General features: G+C 37.1%; 1 protein-coding gene across 2 annotated transcripts; it reads left to right on the plus strand.

Moving 5' to 3' along the window:
• The first annotated feature begins 8,305 nt into the window (after positions 1 to 8,305).
• LOC114230875 (protein LEG1 homolog) lies at positions 8,306 to 20,590 on the plus strand. 2 transcript variants are annotated; one of them, XM_028142637.2, is made up of 6 exons: positions 8,306 to 8,636; positions 9,910 to 9,996; positions 13,631 to 13,815; positions 14,301 to 14,437; positions 18,481 to 18,719; positions 19,406 to 20,590. In XM_028142637.2, exons 1-4 carry the CDS (start codon positions 8,321 to 8,323, stop codon positions 14,385 to 14,387), a joined length of 675 nt encoding a protein of 224 aa, XP_027998438.2. In that variant the 5' UTR covers positions 8,306 to 8,320; the 3' UTR covers positions 14,388 to 14,437; positions 18,481 to 18,719; positions 19,406 to 20,590. The 2 variants fall into 2 exon arrangements, with proteins under 2 accessions (XP_027998438.2, XP_054578154.1); XM_054722179.1 differs by lacking the exon at positions 14,301 to 14,437.

Raw genomic sequence — 20,590 nt, forward strand, 5'->3', positions numbered from 1 at the left:
TTACTGGAAAGCTAAAATAAATTAAAAAAAATCAATGGTTTTCCCATTAATGATTTCATTTTTCCAACATGATAAAAAATTCATCAGTGTGATATTGTGATTTATAAAAAATATGTATTTGGGTATTCAGATGACCAAAATATATTTCTCATATAAATATTTGCTCTTGGCACACAGCTCCCACAATTCTTGGAAATTTCTAAGTACTAAGAGTGATAAGGTGTGGTGTTTGTTTTTGTTTTTTTATGTTAAAGAAATTATCTTTGGAAAGTACCTGATGATGAGAAATGGTGCCCAATGAAGCCAACCATGTGATTAAAGGGTTAGAATTTACAGCCACCCTTCCCCCCACCCCACACACACACACACACTGCCAGTTTCCTGGGAGGGAAAGTGGGCTTAAATTGACTTAATCCTCAGTGGCCAATGACTTAGTCAATCATGACTACATAAGGAAGCCTCCATAAAATTCTCAAAAGTGCAGCTTTTCATTCTTTCTTCAGACAGCGTCCACACTGGGAAACCAGGATGCTTCCACATGCCACTGTACTTGTCCTCCTGGCTCCCACTCTCCAGGAGGATAAAAGCTCCATCATAAAGGACTTCACCCTCTGCATCATGACTCTTCACCAATCTGTTGATTCATATCCTTTGGAATAAATCAGTAATCTAGTGAGTAAATGGGTTTTCTTGAGTTGTGTGGGCTGTTCTAGCAAATTAATCCAACCTGAGGAGGGGATCATAGGAACCTCTGATTTGTAGCTAATAGATCTGAAGCACCTGGGCTGGTGACTGGCATCTGAAGTGGAGCTTGGTCTTGTGGGACTGAGCTCTTTACCTGTGGAATCTAGTTCTATCTCTGGGTAGATAGTGTCCTGCTGCTGTCTAGGGATTATTTTTTTGGTGTGGGGAACCCTACACACATATGTATACATTGGTGGAATTAGTTCCAGAACCCTTTTAATCACCTAAAAAAAATATAGTAAACATCTTCCCTTAAATTATCAAGTAGTGACATTTCTGGGAAATTATGTGAATATTAAAGGTCAGCAACTACTCTTTTACAGATGTAATGAAAATAAGACATAGACTCAGATAATTATAAACACTTACAAATTATATTAGTGACCCGGTGCACAGATTTATGCACACTGAAAGGAAATTAATTAGAAGGTGTCTGGCGAGGCTGGACTGGACGAGATGGGCCAGACACATCCTAGAGCCAACCTCTGTGTTACCTCCCTGGCCAGCAGCACCTGGGGTAATGCCAGGGCTCAAAGGGAGTCTGTAGAGTGAGTGGGGTCCCTCTGGCAGGTGGGGTCTCTTGGCCTGGCCTGCAGGGATTGGGCCGAAACTGGCTCTCTGACGTCCCCCAAGGGGTACCGGAGTGCAATAGGGCACTCTGTAAAATTGCTGTCGTATGAAGTGTGGAATGCAAATGCAAGTGTGCAGTAAACCAGATTCAGGACTGACAGTGCCCCAGCAACAACATAACCCATGGCCAAAGGTGGAATCACGCGGCCTGCGAGGAATTGGGCTCCCTTCTCTGTGGTTTCAGGGTGTGTCACCTGAGAACCACTGCTGCCAAGTCACTGCAGCTCGGCAGCTACTGTGTTGAGCATCTGCCCCCTGGTGGTCAGTGCATGTCATAGCATCTGGTTGGATGGTAGGACACTTAGCATATTAACCTTTTATATATATAGACTAGAGGCCCAGTGCACAAAATTCTTGCATGAGTAGGGTCCCTAGGCCTGGCCAGCAATCAGGGCTGATTGGGGCCTTCTGGCTGCTGGCTGGGGCCTTCCTTCATTTCACGCTGCCCCCCTGGTGGTCAGTGCACGTCATAGCGAGCAATCAAACTCCCAGTCTCCCTGTCGAACTCCCGATGGGACACTTTGCATATTAGCCTTTTATATACATTGAGTGGCCAGATTATTATGATCTCTGAACGCATAATAATCTGGCCACTCAGTGTATATCCTATATAATAAAAGGCTAATATGCAAATTGTCCCCTTGACCAGGAGTTTGACCAGCAGGGAGGCTGGCCAACCGCCCATGTCCCCTCCCCCTGGCCAGGCTGGCCAGACCCTACCCATGCATGAATTCATGCACTGGGCCACTAATATATATACTGAGTGGCCAGAATATTATGCATTTAGAAATCATAATAATCTGGCCACTCAGTTTATATAGATAAGTCATCAAAGGAACAGAGATATGAGACCTTCTTTCCTTTGTGGTTGATGGTTCACATTGTCCCCCAACACTAAATTCCATTAGTACCTCATCCTAGAGAAGAGTAGCTTCTTTTTTAAAAAATATATATATATATGTAGATTGATTTCAGAAAAGAAGGGAGAAAGAAAGAGAGATAGAAACATCAAAGATGAGAGAGAATCATTGATTAGCTGCCTCTTGCATGCCCCACAGTGGGGATCAAGCCCACAAGCCGAGCATGTGCCCTGACCAGGAATCAAACAATGACCTCCTGGTTCATAGGTTGACACTCAACCACTGAAGTTGGTCAATTCCTCATGCAGTGGCTCCTCAAATAAATTGTCTTCCCAGGGTTCGGAGTTGTAGACACAGAAAGTTAATTTTGCTGTTGTGCTCAGTTAGGGTGAAACTTGGCACGTCTTAACCAAGTCCAAAAGGAACTCAACAAGGAATAGGCTATTTACAATAGAGAAGCCACCATGGCAGCACACTCATGCCCTCTGGATGTGGCATTTTTTCTCAGCAGAGAAATCCACTGAAGAAGCCAAATTGTTTAACATAGAATCAGGCCAAAAGGAGTCAAGTGTTTGGGCAAGAAGAGTAGCTTCTAAGTGAGGAATGAAGTCCTTGCAAAAGTATATGGATCAAAAAAGGGAACTACTGCTGGAGTTCCCTTTCCCGCTATATTTTTCCTCAGTGTTCCCACAGTACCCAGTGCTTATAATACCATTCATCAGATAAATCAAGTCCTCTTATCTACTCCCCAGTACTTCTACAACAGACTGAGCTTTAGGTAGTAGGGGGGAAAAATCTCTTTTCAATTTGATGGTCCCTAGGGACTTGATCAAAGTAACATTCAATAAATATCAGCTGGCTTATTGGAAAACTTAATAAATGGGAAGCATTTACAACGTACTGCGATAGAGGTGAAGTTGGTCAATTCCTCATGCAGTGGCTCCTCAAATAAATTGTCTTCCCAGGGTTCGGAGTTGTAGACACAGGAAGTTAATTTTGCTGCTGTGCTCAGCTAGGGTGAAACTTGGCAAGTCTTAACCAAGTCCAAAAGGAACTCAAACAGGGAATAGACTATTTACAATAGAAAAGCCAACATGGCAGCACACTCATGCCCTCTGGATGTGGCATTTTTTCTCAGCAGAGGAATTGACTGAAGAAGCCACATTTTTTAAAGAACATAGAATCTGGCCAAAAGGAATCAAGTGTTTGGGCTTAGGGACTTAGGTTTTCTGATGCATCATCGGTTCCTTACAGATAGATTAAAGAAAGGACTGTCACATTTCTCTTGTCTATTAAGAACAGGAGACACATTTATTTTCTTTTACAAAGAACTCTATGGATAGTTTCATCTTCTTTTAACACAATCCTTCACACCATTATCAACTTTATTTTTATTTTTGGCTTATCCTTGATACGTCTATATTGTACACTTGTGAGGTGCTGGGACTTTTCCAGGTTTCAAGATGACCTCCCCAAATAAAGATCTAATGTGCATGGGTTGTTTATATCAGTGATTCTATGCAATCACAGTTATTTGCTACATCATTCAAATTATTCAATCATTATCAGTGAGGCACTCTACTAAGTGCTTTCAATTTCCTCAAAATTCTCTTAAGTGTTAGACCTAACATTATCAGCACAATCTGCTCAAGAAAACCTGGGTGAGCCTAATCCTGTGAACCTTTGGCTGAAGAAGACCTCAGGTTTGGGGTCATTCATAGGCTGGAGAAAGAAGAGCTGTTGTTGCATCATTTGGGTTTTGCGTGCTGACATTGTCTGTGAAGCAGCAGTTTATATAGTGTAACCATCCCAATAAATTCAATATTAGGCATATTTTTGCTGTCTCATTGCCAGTATGCTTTTGAGAGTTTACTAATTGTCACTGGTCAGGTAACATTTTAGAAGCAGTGAGGCTTAGAATCATACATGTTTAAAGATGGAAAGAATATAGGCTGTCCTTGATCCCATTACACAAACAAGGGAGCTAAAGGTCATTGACTTGACCAGGTCACTGAGAGCAGAGGGAGAGGTTGTGGGGAGTATCCACGTCTCCTTCTTTGTAAAATTAACTTTACAGCCCTAGCTGGTTTGGCTCAGAGGATAAAGTGTTGGCCTGTGAACTGAAGGGTCCCGGGTTCGACTCCTGTTAAGGGTACATGCCCAGGTTCAATCCCCAATACGAGGTGTGCAGGAGGCAGTCAACTACTGATTCTTTCTCATCATTAATGTTTCTCTCTCCCTCTCCCTCTTTGAAATCAATAAAAATATGTCTTTAAAAGTTAACTACATTAAGCCATGTTATTATTTGTTTATATCCTTATTCATTCATTATATACATAAAACAAAATGCTGGCAGAAAATATGTATTTAGATTTAATTCAGTTACAAATACAGGTATATGATTAACTTTTCTAAAATAAAAACAAAAGACAATGGATCTCCCAAGATTAAAGTCACTAAAGGTTACTTCATTGTTAAAATTGATATGAATTAACCTTTGTGGTCTGGTCATGTCCTAACTTAGCAACCTAATTTCTGGTGATTTTACACATAAGCCCTCATTTTCAGAACATTCTTTTTCTCATATGCTTATCTTAATATCTTTGTACATAGTATTTCATCTCTCCAAGTTTTAGGTCACTTGTTTGCATTTTCTATTCTTAGTTAACATTTTTATTTCAGATAAAACATCCAGTTTGAATTAATTTTCCTATTTCACCTTCCCCGGCTCCTTAACCAGAATTCTTAGCCTTTGTATATCGCTTTATTAGCATGTAAATCATTGTATATTATTAATTTGTTTGCAGGTATCTCTAAATTTTAGGGCACTGTGGACAATTTTTTAGTTAACCCTCTGGTAAATACCAAAGTGTTTATTAGTTGGTACACAATTAATATTTAGTATATAACTGCCAATACATTGTAAACTGTGAAGTGCTATACATGCAAATGTTATGCATTTAGAAAAGGAAAGAGGGCGACTCTGATGGCCAAGGGTAGATAAGAGATGGGAAGTAGTTGTTTACTAGTGCATATGGAGAGCTACACTAGAAGGTGAACTAAAGGAAAATTTCTTTCTTTTTTTTATCTTTTAATAAATCTTTATTGTTCAGATTATCACAGGTGTTCCTCTCCCACCCCCCCCCCCATAGCTCCCCTCCAACTGATTCCCCACCCCACCCCATGCCCTTACGCCCCGCCACTGTCTTCATCCATAGGTGTAAGATTTTTATCCAATCTCTTCCCACACCCCTCAGACCCCCTTCCCCCTGATAATTGTCTGTCCCCTCCCTTTCTATGTCCCTGATTCTATTATATTCACCAGTCCATTCTGTTCTTCAGACTTTTTATTCACTTGATTTTTAGATTCACTTGTTGGTAGGTATGTATTTGATGTCTTTTTGTTGTTCATAATTTTTACCTTTACCTTTTTTTTCTTCTTCCTCTTCTTAAAGAATACCCTTCAGCATGTCATGTAATCCTGGTTTGGTGGTGATGAACTCCTTTAGCTTTTTCTTGTCTGTGAAAAGGAGCTTCTTGTCTGTGAAGCTCTTCGTCTGACCTTCAATTCTGAATGACAGCTTTGCTGGGTAGAGTAATCTTGGTTGTAGGTTCTTGCTGTTCATCACTTTGAATATTTCTTGCCACTCCCGTCTGGCCTGCATAGTTTCTGTTGAGAAATCAGCTGACAGTTGTATGGGTACTCCCTTGTAGGTAACTAACTGTTTTTCTCTTGCTGCTTGTAAGATTCTCTCTTTGTCTTTTGCCCTTGGCATTTTAATTATGATGTGTCTTGGTGTGGTCTTCTTTGGATTCCTCTTGTTTGGGGTTCTGTGTGCTTCCTGAACTTGCAAGTCTATTTCTTTCACCAGGTGGAAGAAGTTTTCATTCACTATTTCTTCAAATAGGTTTTCAGTATCTTGCTCTCTCTCTTTTTCTGGCACCCCAAAAATTTGGATGTTGGTACGCTTGAAGCCGTCCCAGAGGCTCCTTATGCTATCCTCACACTTTTGGATTCTTCTTACTTTCCGCCTCACTGGTTGGGTGTTTTTTGCTTCCTCATGTTCCAGATCTTTGGTTTGACTCTTGGGGTACAGTGATCTACAGTTGACTTTCTGTATATTCTTTATTTCAGACAGTGTATACATAATTTCTGACTGGTCCTTTTCCATTTTTTTGGTATTCTTATTAAGGTCCTTGAAGGTCTCTTCAAGTTTATCAGTGGTTTTTAGAAGATTCTTGAGTAACCTTATAAATGTGGTTCTGAACACTGTGTCATCCAGTAGTTTACTTTCCTCCATCTCTTCTATTTGTGACATACTTTGGTGTCTCCGCATTTTGGCTGCCTCCCTGTGTTGATGGAGTGGCTTTGTGTGGTCAGTGACCTATAGGGGCTGGTAGCTCAGCTTCCCCAATCACCCTAGGTGGTCGCTCTTGGTACACCCCTTTGTGGGCTGAGTGGAAAGTCTTGGTGTAGTTAAAAGCCTTGATTGCTGTTGGTACACTGGGAGGAATTGACCTCCAGGCCAATTGGCTGTGAGGACCTGCTGTGTTTATAATGGAAGCACTGCTGCGCTGGAGACACGCTTGTGGTACAGGGCTTGTTTGAGTGGGGCTTTGGAGCTCACTGAGTCTGCCTCCCGAATGTGTCACTTATGAATGTGAGGAGTTGAAATCTGGTGCCTCACACTGGCCTCTAGGTGCATTTGGTTTCTGGATCTCCAATAGGGTGCAGTTCAGCTGCTGTCTGAGGCTACCCTGAAGGAGCTACAGCTAGAACCGCAGCCCTCTCCTCCCTGTTTGGAGCTTGGAGGCCTTGGAGCTGTCTGTATCGGGTTGCAAGTTTACTAGTTTAAACTGCAATAGAGAAGGCCATTAATATGCAAAAGCTGCGACTAGGAGCTTGGGTGTGTTTGTAGATTGTGCGGTGCGGAGTCTCAGGGCGTCACTAGGCTAGGGCGTGTAAAACAGCAATGGCTGGCAGTGAGCTGCCTCCAACCGCATCCCGCAATCGCGTCCCCGCCATCTCGCGCGCCCCGGCGCAGCCAACAATTCTACCTCCATGCAGCTCTGCTAGTAGCCACCCTCACTCCGACCTGATGGCAGACAGCCCAGTCTCTCCCCAGAAACTGGATTTCAGAGAGATTGGGGGCTTGTCTCTCTTCAGATTGAAGAAAGCCCGCCTCTAGCTGGGCTCCGCTGCCAGCTCCTAACGTGCGCGTGTGCTCCCCTGTACCTCAGTTTTTCAGCATTTGTGTCCTGATTGCGCCCATCTCTTTCGGTCTAGTTATAGAGGTTCCGCTCAGCCAGCTTTCCCATGGTTCTGGGTGATAGACGTTCTGTCTTTTAGTTGTAGTTTTGGAAATTGTTGTGGAAGGCAGCAGCCCAGATGTTTATCTATGCCGCCATCTTGGATCTCTCCCTCTGATTTTCAGGAAAATTTCTTTCCAGTGACATTTACAAGTACATAGGAAGTAGGTAGTGCCCACTGGTTCAGTTTCCTAAGTTATCTATTGAAAATGTTTATTCAAGTTGATTGACTTTTAGGTAATCAAAACTAAAGATTTTCCCACTCTTTCAGATTCTCAACACTAGATAGATCTACTAAACCTTCCTTCCTCTTGAAAAGGACTGTCATGCCCTGGCCAGTGTGGCTCAGTTGGTTGTGTCATTCCATGCACTGAAAAGTTGTTGATTGGATTCCTGGTAAGGGCACATGCCTGGGTTTTGGGCTCAATCCCCAGTAGAAGGCATGCAAGACTCAGGTGATTGGTTTTTCTTCTTCCTCTTTATCTAAAAATCAATTTTAAAATCATAAAAAAATTAATTTAAAAAAGACCATCATTGATATCTTAACATCTAGTGCCATTAATCAGTCTAATTATCATATCTACATTGGCAGATGCCCATTTATTATCATCGCATATCATTAGCTATGCAGGTGTTGGTTGGTTAGAGTATAATCTACTCAGAGATTCCCCATTTTCTAATTGGCAGAAAAATATCATCTGATCCTCATCAGCTCTATAAATATAGTTGGTCTCTACAAGCTGGGAATTAGGCTTAAGCACAAGAGCAGTGAGAAGATGTGGTCTTCTTTGATTACCCCCACTTTTCTATTCTTGAGTTTTTTTTCTGTGGAATTGGCCCCAAATCCAGAGTCAGCCACAGATGAAAATGACAGCTACCCCCCTTTTTGGGACCAGATTAATGGTGATATAGCAGAATTTCCAGTACAGAATAACAAAACAATCATTGATCCCAGCAAATATATTGATCGATTAAGAATGTATAAAATCCTTATTAAAAAATCGAACAAATATTTTGCTGGATTTGGAAACAACAAAACAGACAATGTACTGTGGGCACTCACCTTATATTATGGAAAGCTATATGAAACAGGTATGTACATTTTCATTCTTTCTAAGAAAGGTTGCTTTTTTTCCTTCTTCACTACTGACAGTGTCATTATAATTAATATGCTTAAATGTAATTATTTGAATTTTCATGAAGTATATAGTCAATATAACCACATTTTTCTATTCAGACCTTCTTATGACCTAAGCAAATGATTTTTTATTAGTAAAATCATTTGGCATACTTATTCTTAGCATTTTATAGACTTTTTTGGTAAAAATTACAGTTTTTAAAATTAATTTGTGAGAACTAGATAAGCATACTACTTGGAGAAGAGATCTTCCCCTCTAGTTTCAAAATCTTTCATTTTTGAGATATTATCTTAAGGCCTGACAATCTTGCCAAAGAAATGTGGCACTATAAACCCCTTTATTTCATGAGGTGAGATAATCATAATATGATGAAGGCTTCTTTTAACTATGAAACAGGGTGAAGTTTCATACAAACTAAGGTACTTTTCCTTAAAAACCCAATCTTTGCCTCATAAGTTGTTGGTGAAAAAAAGTATCTAATATGTGGCTCTCAACATACATTCTACTTTCTACTCATTGTTAAATTCAGACAGAAGAAAGGAATGAAAATGGGAAAGAACTGGTCTAGTAACTAGACTACTCTCTTCTTGTACTGATACAATAGGATGGGTCATGGAGTAGAGATGAGATGCTTCAACTTGGAAGTCTGGGTTTCTATCTAGAAAGCTCTTCTCTTTTCTTCCTCTTGTGTAGGTGAATTTCCCTACTTGGCTTTACTGTTTCTAGTCCAATAATCAAATTCCTTGTTACCAAGGTTCCTTAATTGAACAAGTTTCCCATTTTCATGAAATTCTTTTCCAAGTGGTCTTCTTTGGTAGTGATTAGACTTCCAAGAAACTCAAGCTAACTATGGAATGAAGTGAGGATTAGAGCGTGGTGCTTTGGTATTGAAAAAGCTTCCTGCACATCTGAATTACTGCAAGCAATCTGTTGGTCACTTGTTTTCTCTTGTATTTCAGAGAAAACAAGTGACCAACAGACTTGAAACATTCTGCTGGTCTAGTGGTCTCTACAAGCTGACATCTCTGAGAAGCTTTCAGCTCTCAAAGTGAATGAAATGTGAAATGCTTTAAATGAGCCATATTATTCACAGGAATAACCCTTTTTCTATTTTTATGGAGGGTAGTATTTGTGTCTTTGCCCCCTTTTCTCATGACTTTTATTAAAAGTTTAAACTTTCTTCCTAGAGTTATTTTTTTTATTTACATATTCTGTTTACTCTGCAGATCGATTTTCAGAACCTTCCAATAGTTCAGTCTGTGCTTATGACGCTGGAGCTCCTGGCTGTATATCTATCAACAGTGGCTGGGGAGGTAAGTGTTATATTCACCCCATGCTTCTTTACTGAGCAGTGGCTGTAAGGCTTGCTCTCTATGCTTTGATATGGGGTAAATCCTGAATTTTTTTTCAAGATATACAATTTTCTGTGCAATTTTTATGGGGGCTAATCAATTAAGAAAACAAATAAGAAAGGTAAGTCTTACACAATTTCTAAATTATGTACAAAATATTATTAATTTTAGACAAATACTAAAGGAGATCATCCTTAAAGGTATTCAATGTTTCAGACATTCTGTTGTTTATTACACACACCACCAGCTCCTTTTCCAACTAGTTACTATTTATTCCACACTTACTACTTTCTAGCATCTTACTTAAGCACAGTACTTTAGATAACATAGTTTAATTCAATCCTTACCATGATATTAACATGCTCACCCTATATAATAAAGAGGTAATATGAAAATTAACTGTCATGCCCTCACAAGATGGCTGCCTATGATCAGGCCAGCAGGAGGATTAGTGAGGGACGACCAAATGACTGAACAGCTGGCTGCGTGGGGTGACCAGACTGGTGGAGGGGGGGCTGTGAGGGGCGACCAGGCCATCAGGGGGGGCAGTTAGGAGTTACCAGGCCAGCAGAAGGGGGCAGTTGGGGGCAGCCAGGCTGGCATAGGGGCCAGTAAGAGGTGATCAGGTTGGCAGGAGAGGGAAGTTAGGGGTGACCAGGCCAGCAGGAGGGGCAGTTGGGGGTGATTAGGCTGGCAGGGTGGGCAGTGAGGGGCAACTAGGCCAGCTGGGGTGCGGGGCAGTTAGGGGCGACCAGGCAGGCCAGGCAGGTGAGCAATTAGGAGCCAGCGGTCCAGGATTGTGAGAGGGATGTCCCAGATTAAAGAGGGTACATGCTGGGCTGAGGGAACTCCCACCCAACCCTCAACCCCATGCATGAATTTTATGCATCAGGCCTCTAGTAAAAGAATAATCAAATAGAAGCTGAGAGATGTTGAGTAATTTGCTTTTTCCTAAAGCTAGTAATAGATTCCTTTTATCTTAAATATTTTAAAATTTATTTTAGAGAGTAAGGAAAAGAGAGAGAGAAATATAGATATGGGAGCAAAACATCATTTGGCCACCTCCTGCAGTTCCCTTACTGGAGACTAAAATGCAACCTGGGCATGTTCCCTGACCAGGAATCAAACCAGAAACCTTTTCAGTGTATGGGACTACCCTTAACCAACTGAGCCACATCAGCCAGGGCTAGTAATAGATTCTTAACACTCACCCTTCCATCTTAAAAATAAATTTTGTTTATATCTGTACCAGTTTGTTTTCCTAAAGCCCAATCTGCAAAAAAAATTGATAATTTTTTATTTCCAGTTGAAAGGCTTATTTTAGGTCTTAAAGATCAGTTTCACTATAGACTACATTTAATGTATCTGCTGCTTTTCAATAGTTTATCCAAAAATATAAATTGAGTTGTCACCAAAGTTTGAAAAAAATGAATCTTATAAATGCACATTTCAAATATAAAGGTGTTCCCAGACAAGAGAAAGCTGAAGGAGTTCATCACCATCAAACCAGTATTACAAGAAATACTAAAGGAACTAACTTCTTCAAGAAGTAGAGAAAAAAATCAAAGTTAGGAATAAGAAAATATCACACACACACAAAAATCCACACTGACAAAGGCAAGCACAGAATAAAAGCAGTGAATCAGACAACACTAAAGCTAGAACAAAGGTTAAAAGACAAAAGTAGAAAGATCATGTGCAATTACAACAATAAATTAAGGAGTACATGGAAACACAAAAAAGAAATAAAAAATAATAAAAACATAAATGTGAAGAGGGGTAATGCTAGTGATTTTAGAATGTGTTTGAACTTAAGGAACCATCAATGTAAAATAGACTGTTATAAGCATAGCTTGGCATATAAGAAGCACACAGTAACCTAAGCCCAAAAATCTACAATTGATACACAAGAAATAAAGAGAAAGGAATCCAAATACAACATTACAGAAAGTCATCAACATATAAGAGAAGAAAGCAAGAGAATAAGAAAAAAACAGAGAACTACAAAAATGATCAGAAAACAATTAATAAAATGTCAATACCTACATACCTATCAATAATTATTTTAAATGCAAATGGATTAAGTGCTCCAATCAAAATATGAATGGATAAAGAAGTGATACATATATACAATGGAATATTACTCAGCCATAAAAAAGAATAAAAGCTTACCATTTGTGACAACATGGATGGTCCTAGTGGGTATTATGCTAAGTAAAATATCTCAGACAGTGAAATACAAATAGCATATGATTTCAATTATATGTGAAATCTTAAAAAAATACACACACAAAATAAACAAAAGAAAAGAAACTCATAGATACAGGGAACAAACTGATGGTTGCCACATGGGGGGAGGGTTGGGGGGGTTAAAGGAAAAGGTAAAGGGATTAAAAAGTACACATTGGTAGTTACAAAATAATCATGGGATAATAAAGTACACCATAGGAAATACAGTCAATAATATTGTAATAACTACATATAATGTGAGGTGGGTGCAAGCCCTATCAGGGGGATCACTTTGTATGTTAAAAGTCTAACCACTATTCTGTACACCTGAAAATAATATAATATTGAATGTCAAATGTAATTGAAAATTCTAAATATTTTTAAATTACAATTAAAGCAATAGAGTCATACTTGGTAATGAATAAAATTCTTTGTGGGAAGAGGGCACCTAGTTATCAAGTTTCAAATAATGACAAAACAACAGGACCAGAGAACATTTCTTGGAATTCCTATTATGCATATATCCTCCTGTGTGTTTTTATATCATTAGTTACTTTGGCTGCTCCTTCACAGCTAGGTGAACAATCAAAATGTTGATGGTTCCTTCTCTGGTTGCCAAGAAGGAACACAGAAAATGCATTTCATGAACAGAAAGCATGGATCCATGCCTGTGAGTACGGAAGCCAGGCTGAGGAGTAGGCCTAGGAATAATCCAGGACTGGAAGTTGCCAGAATCCTGGTAAATGAGATGAATACAGGAATTGAGAATTTGATAAATAGTCCAAAACAGAATATGCACAAGTTCTATAGTGAGTGCTTGGTAAAAATGAGTTGGCATCAAGAACCAGAAGAAAGATAACAAATTGAAAATTAAGGAAATGTATTGGATATTGATTGGAAAGAAAGTCAGAAACATGAATCCCTAAACTGAGAGGATAAACAAGATAGTTCATTCAAATCCTCTTCTTCATTTTATGCAAAGAGTCTCCACAAGGAACATATTTGAGCGTCATCTACATATATACCCAATCTGAGGTAAATGTTTTCTTCATCCATACCTTATACACTTTCTGTTTGAGGAGCAAATAAATATAGAACATAAATAATTTGAAACCATGGTGACTCAGTTAGATCATGCACAAGTACCTGTACCCAGAGTGTTCCCCTGGTATGTATAACATTTTATGACTGTGATTAACCCTAAGCTTTCTTAGTCCTGTGCATTTCCTAGATTCAACAAGTTTAACATCATGGTTTGGGGGATAAACCAGCTAAATTATGTAGGCTAAACCATAGCAATTTTGCTAACTCCTGTTTTGAATAAACAGTTGATGATTCCAGACACTTTTCTTCTGCTTCATTACAGGCATTAACTTCTATGTGATTGTTCTGTATTTTCTTGCTGCAATTGAATCTGAGTTTCTGAAGGATTTACCATACCAGGTGGAGTTAGTATCTCGAGAAGAATACAGGTCTGACTTCTGTTATTCGATTGCAGAATGCCGTGCATCCTACCCACAAGCTATGGATGCAGTCAACAGGTTTTATCAGGTAAAAGAATGTGACTATATTTGTATGAGTAGGATCAATGAAGACACTGAGGTCTTCTATGAGATTTGTGGTTTAAAAATAGGTTAAACTTTACATTTACAAGCAGATAAAACTGTAAGCATAGTTCTGTCCTTTCTCCTCTGGAATTTTTTCTATTAGTGTGCTGACATTATGCTAATTTAATGATTAACATTAAATTAGTATAATGACATTTATGAAAATTTATTTCAGTAAAATTGATAATTACCAAATTATGTTTATCTGTGCAAATAGATTAGCATACACCTGTTTGTAGAGCAAATACCTAAAGTTTAACATTTTCAAGTGTTAAAATTTATTTTAAAAATAAACCTATTTCTAGACAACCAGCTAGATGAATATTTCACAGTATTTTATTTTAGAAATTCATGATGTTGGTGATTAAATTTATTTTAATTTTATTTTGAAATAATCTACTTGTGTAGACCATATTATTTATTCTCTAGTATTTGCTGTCCAGAGAGATCACTTTCATTATCAGAGATGTTCCTCATTACAACATAGATGAAGACACCGTGATCCTTTACATGTGAGAGGCCCATCAAGTAGGCATTGATATTGGAACATCGAAGTTCTCTGACGTGTAAGATATTTGCTCTATGTGATACAACTAAAGTTTCCCTTTCTTTCTGGCATTGTATAACATAATGTATAAATTTCTTTGTCTCAAATATTCATTTCTCATCTTTTTCAAATGTCTCAGGAAATAGTTTTTCTGTTTTTTATTTGCAATTCATGGAAGACTCATATAGTTAATTGGTGAAGATGTTGAAATAAAGATGGCTGGTTGTTTACACTTCTACCAGGAGGAAGTGTCATATATTTTTTGACAGTTCAGTTTATAATAAAATAATTATTTTTATCTAATCAAGTTTTTTAATGGATGCAAGATGCAATTTATTTCTGTTCTTGGGTTCTATATGTTTATATAAGGTAGCTATGCAAATACAGCGGTAAAGGATTCTGAGTCAGATTTCAACTTGCAGCACCACACCTCACCACCAAAAACCAAAAATGGTTTGAAGTAAGTAGTATCTGTTCATTGCCTGGCACGTCTATGCAGTTCATCCAATCACCTGATACATATAATACTTTTTAAGTGATTTCTTAAAGGGATGATCATTTTTTTCTTTTCTTACAAATAAAAATGTATTGGAGTAAACTATGTGAAATTTACCCACTTAACATAAATCCCAGCAAATATAGGAAATGTCATTTAATAGTTGGCAATGACTCCAATGGGGTCTGCTGCTAATTATCAGTCAGCCTTATCTAGGTATTAATGAAATACGAGCTCTCAAGAGAAGTCCAGGATCCTGGTCCTGGTGCTGTTCTTCTAGGCCTTTTGCCTCCATGGTCTTCCTTGACTGTCAGCTTCTGTGCTCCTGCCTGTCGCACTGTCCATGACTGCCTGATCCTGTCCAAGGCCTCCTGGTCGTCTTATAAATGCCAGTTGCAGAGATTTAAATTATCTACATTCGGTAATTAAACATGAGATTTTTGTCTTAAAATTGCCTTCAATAAACTTCTTGATGTTTATTCCCATAACAATACATTGATATGGGGACCTCAGAAAACCTTGGAGAGAGTATTTTTTTTTCTTTTTTTTTAAATATATTTTATTGAGTTTTTACAGAGAGGAAGAGAGAGGAATAGAGAGTTAGAAACATCGAAGAGAGAGAAACATCAATCAGCTGTCTCTTGCACACCCCCTACTGGGGATGTGGCCACAACCAAGGTACATGTCCTTGACCAGAATTGAACCTGGGACCTTTCAGTCCACAGGCCGATGCTCTATCCACTGAGCCAAACCGGTTTCGGCGAGAGAGTATTCTTTTTAATTGAAAATATTGATTTTGTGAATGGGATGTATTTTGATTTAGATAATGATCTTGGCAAAATATCCTCACTTATTCATAAAATACTGTTTTTCTATTTTCTTTGCCACTGCAGACTCTTTTTTTCCATATCTCATCACTCTATGACTATTCCATTCTTTCAGTATTAAAAATTGTCCAGTTATAATAAAGGTTGACACCATGCATTTTTAATGCTAATCGTGTTTTGTCCATTACTTCAACATTTTCTTTAAAAAAAAAAAAACACTTCAGTGCTTTCTTGCTGGCTTTCAGTTCACTAGCTGTGACCTAATTCCCTTTTTATTTTCTTAATATATTTTTATTGATTTCAGAGAGGAAGGATGAAGGAGAGAGGGATAGAAACATCAATGATGAGAGAATCATTGATTGGCTGCCTCATGCAAGCCCCACATTGGGAATTGAGCCCACAACCTGGGCATGTGCCCTAACCGGGAATTGAACCATGACCTCCTGGTTCATAGGTCAATGCTTACCCATTGAGCAATGCTGGCCAGGCTCATTCCTCTCTAATACTTGATATACTCACATTTCACTCCTTTTAGGAGTAGTAGCTAAATGTGGAAATAATTTTAAAATCCTAAAATACTAAATCTTAATTTCACCAGCAGAAAAAAAAAAATGCTGGAAAATGGATTGGGATTTCACTAATTCATTGAATTTGGGAGGGAAATTTATACCTTTGCAATACTTTTACCCCATTGATTAGGTTAAGCTGTACCAAGTAGTTAATATTCAAAGATTTAGAGAAACAGCTGTTTCACGTGATTAAAATTAATGTTTATATCTTTCTTTAGTATTTTTCAATGGTGATTTATGGTTTCCTGAGTCAACTTCTTTAACATTTTTCATTGAAAACTACATATTTGATGTTTGATGTTTTTATATTATCATTAATGCTATTGATTTTTCAACTTAATTTTTAATGTATTTTTGTTGGTATATAAGCACAGGGTTTTTAGTATAACTTTGTATCTAAATATTTTGCTCTATTCACTTATTAATTCTCATAGGTAATGGGATGTTTTCCCTTCATATTATTTGTATAAATAGTTTACTGTGTAAATACTGAGAGTTGTGTTTATGTCTTCCAAATCATGTAATTTATTAATTTCCTATTTATTTATTTATTTACTTATTTATTTATTTATTTGATGAAAGAGCTGAGTGATTCATTAATAAGAGTTGAAATTTTCTTGTCTTATTGCATTGCTGTAGAACATTGGATAAAAGTGGTGAAATCAGGTGTAGGATTTTCATAGATAACCTTTGTTGGTAGGATTTGCCCTTCTATTCTTAGCTTTCAACATTTTCTTAATGAATGAATATTAAATATCAGCCAATTCTTACATTAATTTAGGACAATAATTTTCTCTATTTTTGTGTGAATGTAAAAAAATACATTGCTTGATTTTCACATGGCATATCAACCTTCTATCTCTGAAACAGACAAAGTTGGCCACCATGTGTTATCTTTTTTTAATATGCATTACTACATTTGATAAACTAACATAATATTCAATTTTTGAATCTCAAGCAAAATTGAACTGCGATTTTCCATTCCTATTATTTCTTTTTAGTTTTGGCTATCAAGCATACAGTGGGATGGAGGGTGAGTTAAAAAGTGCCTTTCTGAAAGATTTAGTGTAAAATTGGTGTGATTTCTTTCCTATACGTTTGTTAGATTTTACTAATTAAGCCACATATTTTGCAAGAACAAATTTTTGACTTTCAAAAAAATGTTTAGGTTAATTTCCACTTCACTATTTTAGCTTCTATATTTATTTTTTCTTTTTGCTAAATTATTTTTATTTATATCAAGATAAAAATAAAAATAACTTATATCTACTAAGGACTATAGATTTATTTCTAAGTGTAGTTTTATCTATATGCCACAAGATTTAATATTTCACCCTCTCATTACATCTAATAAATATTGTCTTATAGTTTATTGTGACTTTTTTCTTTGACTAATTTTTAATGGGTTAATTTCCAAATATATAAAACTTTCTAGTTACTTTTTGTTATGAATTTGTTTTCAGTTTTATTTCAATCTATTGGAATTTGTTGAAACTTGCTTTGACCCAATTTATTTTTTTTAAAAAATATTGATTCTATCTTTTGTATAAATTATCTCTTTTAGAAAATTCCCTGAATATTAGGGAGAGAGATTGCTTTGGTCTCTATTACTCTTTTTTAATATGAATTTCAGCATATGAATTTTCAGTCCATAATATCTTTTTACTTTGTTTTTAATCTCACAACTTCTCAAAATTTCAGAATCAACCATGTATTTTCTTGCACAATTCTCAGAAGCTGCTATTAGATAATAGCCTACTGACTATATTGGCTCATTTTACCCAGTCTCTGAGCTTCCTTTGTGGAAAACAACTGATGTTAAGAAAAGTGAATAGCATAGGAATTAGATAGTGAAGAAGTACAATGAGAAATCATGAAGAATAAATTGGATGAAAGTAAAAGAAGTATTGGTTAGTGCATTAAGAATTTTTTAATTATAATTTAAAATTTCTGTGACTGTTGATGAGGTTCTCTAGCCAGGCACAATGCAGAAGAGATTATGGGGATTAATTATATTATACTGAAATTGTACAAATTGGTAGGTGAGCTATTCGATAAATTATATAACAATCCTAAGGAATATGAGAGAAAGCACACATTTGAACTTTAATTTGCATTTAAAATAAAATATTCTAAAACTCATGTTGCTAATAATATCTCCCTCTTTTAGGTCATTCTATTCTTCTGAAACTGAAAGAGACTTCAGCCTGGACTTTCTAGTTACCATAGAATTTTTGGAAGCAGCATTATATCGCCCGTACTTTGAAAGTTCAGCAGAAATATTAGTGGGTTTCCCTCATAGGCTACTCACAGATCAAGATCGTATAGTTCTCACAAGTAACTTCAACATACGGGAGAAAGCCCTTTTGACTTTAGTAAAACTCACTTCGGAAATAAATAAACTCACAGGTATGATTCTGAGCTATAATATGCATGAAAAAATAAATGAATCAAAGTCATATAAGCAGATGTAAGCTTAAAGCTGTCTTTGTGGGTTTTGTTTTCCTTTACCATTCAATATTTCCTTCTTTGGAAATAGGAAAATATCAATGAATATTATACAGTTCAATTTCAACATTTTAGAATTAGTGTAGATTCTGTAGTTCTACTTCATCTGTTCATAAACAAACTTCAAAGTCCAAGAAGGCTGAGTTGCCAAATATCACTCAGCTTTTGTGTCATTTGAACAGCAATTAGGTCTCTCCTCCCAGAAAAACATTCATTCCAATAAAAAAAAAAAAAAACATCATAAGCAGGGATGGGAAGGGTGTTACTATGGGTCTTAAAAATTTTAGTTGAAGTAAAAGAACACTTATGATTTATTCCATAAAATATTGTGTCTAATGCATTGTTTGAGAATTCTTGAGTAAGTCTCGTCTTAAATAAGATAAATAGCTCTTCATTTGTGTTGTTAAACTATCAACACAATGCATTTTCTTATATTCTTTGACAAATGTAATTGTCAGGCAGAGCTACTAATATACTCCAAATCCTATAATTAGGAATTTTAATTTAATATATTTTGTTTTAGATGTCAAAATTGTATTCATACTCTTATTGACTGAAAATACACTTTTTTTTTTCTATTTTCACAGGAGGTGCATTTTTTACAATCTGGAACAAGGTTATGAATTTAAAACCTGCACGGTCCGTGGCACGATTCCTCCTTAAGCGGCTACTCTTAATACCAATTTCTTAATAGCCTAAATTTATGCTATTATGTTGACCAATTTAATTACATATAAAAAGCAATTAAATGTTAGAATTTAGATTTTATGAAAATTTCTCTGGTTCCTACTATCTCTGGTGCACCTTTGTATTTTTGAAGTTAATAACCAATGATCTACCCCATGCCACTCTCAGAAGTTCAGTACATATCTGGTGGAAGCCAAATTAATCTTATGGAATGCCTGAGTTACATATGAATATACAAACATCTATGTTGATGGCAGGTTTTGATTATTTTTTCAACGTTCAATCTAAACTGGCATATAAGCAAGGTAAATTCCTCTCTAACAGATAGATCATTCTTACACAATGTTGGTTTGGCTCAGTGGATAGAGCATTGGCCTACGGATGGAAGGGTTCTGGGTTTGATTCCAGTCAAGGGCATGTACCTCAGTTGCAGGCTCCTACCCAGCCCGGGCTCTGGTCAGGGCTCGTGCAGGAGGCAACCAATAGATGTGCTTTTCTGATATCAGTATTTCTCTCCCTTCCACTCCCTCTAAAAATCAGTGGAAAAATATCCTTGGTTGAGGATTAAAAACAAAATAATAATAAAATCAATAAAGACATTAAAAAAAGATAAAATGTTAGACACCTGAAATAGAAATTTTATATATTTTAAGTGTGTGTGACTGAGCTCAAAGTACTTTGCAGTATCAGCAAAATTGTCAGTCCAGATAGAGAAAGAGGCCATTTTCTTGGTGTCTGAGCACTTGGAGAAATAATTTTTACCATGTAAGTAGAAAACTTCTCAGCTACTCTAGTGTAAAACATTAAAACTTATAATTTTATTTTAAATATAATTTTGGCTAATATTGAAGTTCCTATATGGAAAAAGCACATATTTTAAAATATGAGTTAAAAGTTATCTAAAATTATCTGGCCAGCATGGCTCAATGGTTGAGTATCGACCTATGAACAAAGAGGTCACAGATTCCCAGTCAGGGCATATGCCTGGGTTGTGGGCTCGATGCCCAATGTGGGATGTGCAGGAGGCAGCCGGTCAATGATTCTCTCTCATCGTTGATGTTTCTCTCTCTCTCTCTTTCCCTTCC

Source organism: Eptesicus fuscus, chromosome 10 (assembly GCF_027574615.1).
Source record: "Eptesicus fuscus isolate TK198812 chromosome 10, DD_ASM_mEF_20220401, whole genome shotgun sequence".
NCBI lineage: Eukaryota > Metazoa > Chordata > Mammalia > Chiroptera > Vespertilionidae > Eptesicus > Eptesicus fuscus.